This window comes from Nothobranchius furzeri, chromosome 15 (assembly GCF_043380555.1).
Source record: "Nothobranchius furzeri strain GRZ-AD chromosome 15, NfurGRZ-RIMD1, whole genome shotgun sequence".
NCBI lineage: Eukaryota > Metazoa > Chordata > Actinopteri > Cyprinodontiformes > Nothobranchiidae > Nothobranchius > Nothobranchius furzeri.
The window spans coordinates 62,985,343-62,994,104 of NC_091755.1; the positions used below are offsets into that span (position 1 = coordinate 62,985,343).

The 8,762-nt window shown below is 38.4% G+C and overlaps 1 protein-coding gene across 1 annotated transcript; it reads left to right on the forward strand.

Moving 5' to 3' along the window:
* Positions 1–1,450: 1,450 nt before the first annotated feature.
* On the forward strand, positions 1,451–8,192 carry LOC129160629 (uncharacterized). The gene is made up of 2 exons (XM_054737555.2): positions 1,451–1,698; positions 1,840–8,192. The coding sequence occupies exon 2, from the start codon at positions 2,053–2,055 to the stop codon at positions 7,879–7,881; it is 5,829 nt and encodes a 1,942-aa protein (XP_054593530.2). The 5' UTR covers positions 1,451–1,698; positions 1,840–2,052; the 3' UTR covers positions 7,882–8,192.
* The last annotated feature ends 570 nt before the right edge of the window (positions 8,193–8,762 follow it).

An 8,762-nucleotide genomic window follows, 5' to 3' on the forward strand; every position in this document is an offset into this window, starting at 1 on the left:
TCCAGTGTATTTTTATTAGAATTCAGTGTGTATTAATTAGAATTCAGTGTTTTTTACTCAGCTTTTGGTGTTTTTTTATTTAGAATTCAGTGTTTTTAATTTAGAATTCAGTGTTTTTTATTTAGAATTCAGTGCTTTTTATTTAGAATTCAGTGTTTTGTATTGAGAATTTGGATATTTTTTTAGAAGTCAGTCTTTTTCTATTTAGAATTCAGTGCTTTTTAATTTAGAATTTGGTGTTTTTTATTTAAACTTCAGTGTATTTTTATTTCGAATTCAGTGTTTTTTTTTTAAATTTCGAATCCAGTGTATTTTTATTAGAATTCAGTGTTTTTTACTCAGAATTTGGTGTTTTTTTATTTAGAATTACGTGTTTTTTTATTTAGAATTTAGTGTTTTTAATTTAGAATTCAGTGTTTTTATTTAGAATTCAGTGCTTTTTATTTAGAATTCAGTGTTTTGTATTGAGAATTTGGATATTTTTTTAGAAGTCAGTCTTTTTCTATTTAGAATTCAGTGCTTTTTAATTTAGAATTTGGTGGTTTTTATTTAGACTTCAGTGTTTTTTTATTTCGAATTCAGTGCTTTTTTATTTAGAATTTGGTGTTTTTATTTAGAATTCAGTGTTTTTTATTTAGAATTCAATGCTTTTTTAAATTTAGAATCCACTGTATTTTTATTAGAATTCAGTGTTTTTTAATTAGAATTTGGTGTTTTTATTTAGAATTGTGTGTTTTATTTAGAATTCAGTGTTTTTTTATTCAGAATTTTGTGTTTTTTATTTAGAAGTCAGTGCTTTTTATTCAGAAAATTTAGCTTTTTGTTAGATTTGTGTGTTTTATTAGATGTTGGTGCTTTTTTAGAATCCAGTGTTTTTAATTTAGAATTCAGTGTTTTTTATTTAGAATTCAGTGCTTTTTATTTTGAATTCAGTGTTTATTTATTGAGAATACAGTGGTTTTTTATTTAGAATTCAGTGCTTTTTAAAATTTAGAATCTAGTGTATTTTTATAAGAATTCAGTGTTTTTTTAATTGGAATTCAGTGTTTTTTACCCAGAATTTGGTGTTTTTTTAGAATTAAGTGTTTTTTTAGAATTCAGTGTTTTTAATTTAGAATTCAGTGTTTTTTATTTAGAATTCAGTGCTTTTTATTTAGAATTCAGTGTTTTGTATTGAGAATTTGGATATTTTTTTTAGAAGTCAGTCTTTTTCTATTTAGAATTCAGTGCTTTTTAATTTAGAATTTGGTGGTTTTTATTTAGACTTCAGTGTTTTTTTATTTCGAATTCAGTGCTTTTTTATTTAGAATTTGGTGTTTTTATTTAGAATTCAGTGTTTTTTATTTAGAATTCAGTGCTTTTTTAAATTTAGAATCCACTGTATTTTTATTAGAATTCAGTGTTTTTTAATTAGAATTTGGTGTTTTTATTTAGAATTGTGTGTGTAAAGGTGAATGTAAAGGTGAACTATTTCTTTATGTTTAACAACGGCAAAGGTATACGGGCTTTTATTTTGATAGCGTCATAGCAACCGTAGCCAAGTAGGGAGGCGCAACGGGCGCAACACAGAAGAAGCAAACGGAAATCAATTAGAAGTAAAGACGGAGCAAAGGATAGGCTATTAACGGTTCACGGAGAAGAAGACAAAGAAAGTTTGAGGAATACTTCTGTCTAGCTTCAGTTGATAAGGGGAACAAGGTTTGTAATTATAATTCAGAATGTTGTTATGAAAACGGAACGTGTCTATATGATTGTATTAATTGTGAAAACGACTACCAATGTAATCAGTTATGCATTATGGTTTATTTTATGATTTATTCATTTTTTGTTTATGCCTAGCTCTTACGTTGGTTGGTTGATGATACGGACGGCTCAATAAATCATCATTCACCATCAGTTCCGGCCTTCTCGATATTGACTGAATGCTACAGTAAGAGCTTGACCGCCCCCTCTTGCCGAACGGTGTGGTTTCAAGGTTCAACGGCAGTACCCGCAACGTCCAGCAGAGGGCAAAAGTTGGTCAGGAATTGAAACGGATCAAGGCAAAGTAAAATGGAAGACTTACAGGCTGCAACAGTAAGTCAAACGGCCCTAACTGAACAGATGACAACTCTGCAAAAGGAAAAAAGAATGCTTGTCCTTTATGAGCAATGGAAAGCACAGGCACGTGAAACAAGAGAAAAATTAAAGGAAGATATAACAGTGAAGGAGATGTCAGAACTTGCTGACATAATAGAAGAAAGGAGAGATGATCTATTAAAGTTATATTCAGAAAATAGAACCCAAATGGCACCATCATCTGACGTAAGGAGAAAGATCGATGCATGTGAAGCAGTAACTAAGGGGATCATAGGGATAATTCTGGAAAGAATAAGTGGTGTTGATGGAGATTTTGATGCAGATCGTGAAAAAGCTCGTTTACGTGAACTTTTAGAGCATGAATACGCCATTTCCATATATGGATCAACTGCAGCATCAAATCGCAGCCAGCGATCCTCAGCTTCCCATCTTACAGCAAAACGAGCTGAAGCAGCAGCAGAACTAGCAGCAAAGGAGGTTGAGTATGAGGTCGCGCTGGAGGAACAAAGACAACAAGAAAAAATAAGGGCTCTAGAGGAAGAGCATAAAAAACAGGTGGCAGTTCAAAATGCAGAGTTAGAACGCCTGAGAGCACAAAGGGATGTGAAAGCAGCTCGAGCCAGATTTGAAGCATATGACAGGCATTTACTACAAGTGGGTAATGTACAGTCAATTACAGATGAAAAGGTGAGCCCAAACATCACACCTAAACAGCCGTTACCAGCAGTCTCCTTTGGTTCTGTGCAGACAGCCCCCCCTACTGTTACTGAGTTGGCACCAGCAGTGCAGGAAGCTCCCTCCAGTGTTACCCAGCTAGCACAGGCAGTTCAAGACAGCATAAGATTAAACAAACTTCCTACGCCAGAACCAACAGTTTTTAGTGGCGACCCAATGCATTTCATTGAATGGAAATCCACATTTACATCACTGATTGATCAAAGGGGCATCTCAGCAGCAGATAAACTGTACTATTTGAAGAGATATGTAACAGGGTCAGCTCGCAAATGCATTGAAGGGACTTTCTTTAGGAGTGATGAAGCCGCATATAAGGACGCTTGGGACAAGTTAAACCAAAGATACGGCCAGCCCTTTATTATACAGAAATCATTCCGAGAGAAGCTATCAAAATGGCCAAAGGTGCAGTCCAGAGATGCTGATGGATTAAGAACTTTTGCGGACTTCCTAAATGCATGCATGCTCGCTATGCCTCATGTAAAGGGTTTGCAAATACTTAACGACTGCGAGGAAAATCAAAAATTACTGCACAAACTACCAGACTGGATAAATGCAAGATGGAACCGACAGGTAACAAAGACTTTAATGGAAGGTGGTGAGTTTCCAAGTTTTAGTGAGTTTGCATCCTTTCTCTCTGTTGAAGCTGAAGTTGCATGTAACCCATTCACCTCCATTCACGCCCTTCGTTACTCTGAAACTAACAGCGACAAAGGAAACACAAAAGAACGAAAAGGGAACAAAGCAAGTGTTTTTAAGACAAATTCAACGGAACAAAGTGACACACAGTCAATAATAATAACATCAAAGGATTTTTCATGTGTTCTGTGTCAGATTGCACATCCACTCCACAAGTGTCCAGACTTCTTAAAACTGTCTCTAGAAAACAGAAGAAAGTTTGTGAAGGAGAAAAAACTTTGTTATGGTTGTCTAAAACAAGGTCACAATGCCAAAGACTGCAAACACCGCTTCAGTTGTGACACCTGCTCAAAGAGGCATCCTACCTGTCTTCATGACGACAATTATTGGAACAGCCTACAAAAAGAGACACAAGTGAGTGTAAATAATGGAACTCAAGTTAACTCACCTGCAGCAGCGACGGCTATGTCACTCAATGTTGCCAGACCTGAACACACAATCAGCACATCAATGATAGTTCCAGTGTGGCTGTCAACTGCTAACAACCCACTCAAAGAAAAACTGGTTTATGCGCTATTAGACACGCAGAGTGATGCTGTCTTCATTGATCAGGATGTAACACATGAGCTGCAGGCAGATGTTTGCCCAGTAAAGCTAAAACTGACTACCATGATGGGAAAAAATGCAGTTGTAAGCAGTGAAAGGGTGTCTGATCTCTTGGTGAGAGGCTATAACTCAGCCACAGTCATAAAGCTTCCTACGGCATATTCAAAGGACTGCATCCCTGCTAACAGAGAACACATACCCACATGTGAAACAGCCAAACAGTGGAGTCACTTGCTGCCCATTGCAGATGAAATCCCTCCACTTCTCAGTTGTGAGATAAGTCTCCTCATAGGTTATACTTGTCCTAGAGCTCTAGCACCTAAACAAGTAATCTTAGGAAAAGATAATGAACCTTATGCTCTTCAGACTGATTTGGGATGGAGCATTGTAGGCAACTCAGACCCTGAAGAGAAAACAGACATGGCAACCAGGCTTTGTCACAGATGCACCGTTAAAGAGGTTCCTCCTTCCACTCCAGCAGACGCAATACGTGTTTTGGAAAGAGACTTTAAAGACGCTGAAAGAAATGAAAAGACTGTGTCACAAGAGGATCTATTATTCCTCCAAAAACTTGAGGAAGGCATAGTACAAACGAAAAAGGGAAATTATGAAATGCCATTGCCGTTCAGGAAAAGACCACAAATGCCAACTAACAGACAACTTGCTGAAAGCAGACTAAGTCAACTGAAACGCAAACTCATGAAGGATCAAAAATACAAGGAGGATTACATGAAATTCATGAATGAAATGATCAAAAGAGGTGATGCAGAAGAAACTGACGATATTGGACCACCTGGTGAGACATGGTATATACCTCACCACGGTGTTTATCATCCAAAGAAACCTGACAGGTTGCGCATAGTTTTTGACTGTTCAGCTAAACACAATGGTACCTGCCTTAATGATCATTTACTAAATGGCCCTGACATGATCAACAGTTTAACTGGTGTTTTGGTGCGCTTCAGACAGCATAAAGTCGCTCTAATGTGCGACATTGAAAAAATGTTCCACCAGTTTCAGGTTAAGGAAGATGATCGCAACTATTTGCGCTTCTTATGGTGGAAAGATGGTGACGTTAACAGCCAGCCACAAGCATACAGGATGACAGTCCACCTTTTTGGCGCTGCTTCATCCCCAGGGTGTGCGAACTATGGACTCAAACATCTGGCTAAGGAAAACAGATCTGCATATCCTGTAGGCTCACAGTTCATAACCAGGGACTTCTATGTAGATGACGGAGTCACCAGCGTACAAAAAACTGAGGATGCTATTCAACTAGTAAAGGAAGCACGTGAGCTATGTGCAAAGGGTGGATTAAGGCTGCATAAGTTTGTATCCAACAACACTGATGTTTTAAACAGCATCCCAACATCAGAGCTGGCAACAGATACAAAAACAAAGGACTTGACATTCAAAGAGGCACAAACAGAAAGAGCCCTTGGCATTTATTGGAATGTAGAGAAAGACTGCTTTACGTTCAACATCATGCTGAAGGACCAACCCCCAACCAGGCGGGGCATCCTATCAGCAGTTGCAGCAATATATGATCCCCTCGGATTTTTAGCTCCTTATGTGCTCAACGGCAAGGGAATTCTCCAAGAAATGTGCCGTCAAGGAACAGACTGGGACGACCCAATACCAGACCACCTCAGGCCACGGTGGGAGTGCTGGAAAGGAGACCTGCAAAATTTAAAGAACGTCCAGATAAACAGATGTTATGCTCCTGCAGAATTTGGAGAAGTGATCAAAGGAGAATTACATCACTTTTCAGATGCAAGCACCGCAGGATACGGCCAATGTACCTATCTTAGACTCACAAACAAAAACAAAGAAGTTCATTGTGCCTTTGTCATGGGCAAAGCACGTGTCTCACCCACAAAGGTCACCACTATACCCAGGTTGGAACTCACCGCAGCCACAGTATCAGTCACAGTGAGCAAAATGCTAAAGGAGGAGCTGCTCTACGATGATGTAGAAGAGTTCTTTTGGACAGATTCAAAGGTCACTTTAGGATACATAAATAATGAGGCAAGGCGCTTCCACACGTTTGTTGCGAATAGAGTGCAGAAAATACGGAGCCACACTTCACCGCAACAATGGTTTCATGTACCTACTGATGAAAATCCCGCCGACATGGCTTCCAGGGGCACTTCTGTAAAGGAACTGCTTTCATCCAACTGGCTCACCGGCCCTCAGTTTCTGTGGAAAGGAGAAATACAGCTTCCAACAAGAAAGACTATCGAGCTCCCAGTAGGAGACCCAGAGGTGAGAAAGGTGCAGACCCTAAACACTCAAGCTGTAAAACATGCAAGTCTCTGTGACCACCTCACAAAGTTCTCCTCCTGGTCCCGTGCAGTTAGTGCTGTAGCACGTCTCAGACGATATCTGCTCAAAGACAAATCAAAGACACTCACCACTGTAGCTGAAAGAAAAATAGCTGAAACTGTGATCATCAAAGATTTGCAAGGACAAGTGTATCAAAATGAAATAGACACACTCAAAAAAGGCAAACAACTCCCAAAGAACAGCAAAATAAGCAACTTGGATGTTTTCATAAACAAAGACGGTGTGCTCAAGGTTGGTGGAAGGCTTCAGCTTTCATCTCTGCCCAATTCAATCAAACAGCCAACACTCATTCCCGGAGAACATCACATTGCAAAACTGATAATCGCACAGTCTCATGAAAGAGTTAATCATCAAGGAAAAGGCTTCACCATGAATGAGATACGATCCAGTGGCTATTGGATCCCAAAATTGAGCCAAAGGGTTTCCTCCTACATTCGGCAGTGTGTGTTCTGTCGTAAACAAAGAAGGCCTGTGGAAGGACAAAAAATGAGGGATTTACCCACAGAGAGGACTGAACAATCTCCACCCTTCACCTACTGTGGTATGGATGTTTTTGGACCATTTCTGACCAAACAAGCACGTAAAAAACAGAAAAGGTATGGACTCCTTTTCACATGCTTCTATTCACGTGCAGTGCATGTTGAAATGTTAGAGGACTTATCTACGGACACCTTTATAAATGGACTCAGATGCTTCATCGCTCTAAGAGGCTCTGTCAGACAAATAAAATGTGATCAGGGTACTAATTTCATAGGTGCCAAAAACGAACTCAATGCAGCACAAAGTGAAATGGACACTGGCAAGCTATCAGTCTTCCTTGCAGAAAAACAATGTGATTTTGTTCTAAACACACCTCACGCAAGTCACGCAGGTGGAGTATGGGAACGACAAATACGGACTGTGAAAAATGTTCTCAACGCAACATTGGCTCTCACTCCAGGTCGGCTTACTGACTCTTTACTCAGGACTTTTCTCTATGAAGCAGCTGCAATAGTAAACAGCCGCCCTTTAACTACGGACAATCTTAATGATCCAAACAGTCTGGAGCCACTAACTCCAAACCATCTCATCACAATGAAAACTTCAAGTGCTCTGCCTCCACCAGGAACATTCATAAAAGAGGACATGTATGCACGAAAGCGGTGGCGCCAAGTTCAGTACCTTCTTGAGCAGTTCTGGAGCAGATGGAGAAAAGAGTACCTTCAGAACCTTATAGTGAGACAAAAATGGCACACACCTAAAAGAAACATGCAAATTGGAGACATAGTGATGGACAAAGATGACATGCTACCACGCTCTCAATGGAAACTTGGTCGAATCGTGGACACTGTGCAGGACACTGATGAACTTGTCAGAAAGGTCAAAATAGCCTCTGCAGACAAAAATCTAAACAACAAGGGCCAACGTGTCAGCAAAATGTCTGTGGTAGAACGCCCTGTTCATAAGTTGGTCTTGTTGTTAGAAGACTGTAATGTTTGAATCTACGATACTTTAAAGTGTTGGAAAATGTTTTATTTATTTATTTTTTGTTTTTGAATTTTATACAAAGTATCTGTTAAGCTACTGTTATTGTTATGGAAAAATTATTTGTGTTTATATGTTCAATAGTAAATAATTTGGTGGGAGTGTAAAGGTGAATGTAAAGGTGAACTATTTCTTTATGTTTAACAACGGCAAAGGTATACGGGCTTTTATTTTGATAGCGTCATAGCAACCGTAGCCAAGTAGGGAGGCGCAACGGGCGCAACACAGAAGAAGCAAACGGAAATCAATTTGAAGTAAAGACGGAGCAAAGGATAGGCTATTAACAGTTCACGGAGAAGAAGACAAAGAAAGTTTGAGGAATACTTCTGTCTAGCTTCAGTTGATAAGGGGAACAAGGTTTGTAATTATAATTCAGAATGTTGTTATGAAAACGGAACGTGTCTATATGATTGTATTAATTGTGAAAACGACTACCAATGTAATCAGTTATGCATTATGGTTTATTTTATGATTTATTCATTTTTTGTTTATGCCTAGCTCTTACGTTGGTTGGTTGATGATACGGACGGCTCAATAAATCATCATTCACCATCAGTTCCGGCCTTCTCGATATTGACTGAATGCTACAGTGTGTTTTATTTAGAATTCAGTGTTTTTTTATTCAGAATTTGGTGTTTTTTATTTAGAAGTCAGTGCTTTTTATTCAGAAAATTTAGCTTTTTGTTAGATTTGTGTGTTTTATTAGATGTTGGTGCTTTTTTAGAATCCAGTGTTTTTAATTTAGAATTCAGTGTTTTTTGTTTAGAATTCAGTGCTTTTTATTTTGAATTCAGTGTTTATTTATTGAGAATACAGTGGTTTTTTATTTAGAATTC

Coding starts and splice junctions, on each gene's coding strand:
- LOC129160629 (XM_054737555.2), top strand. CDS start 2,053: ATGGAAGACTTACAGGCTGCAACAGTAAGTCAAACGGCCCTAACTGAA.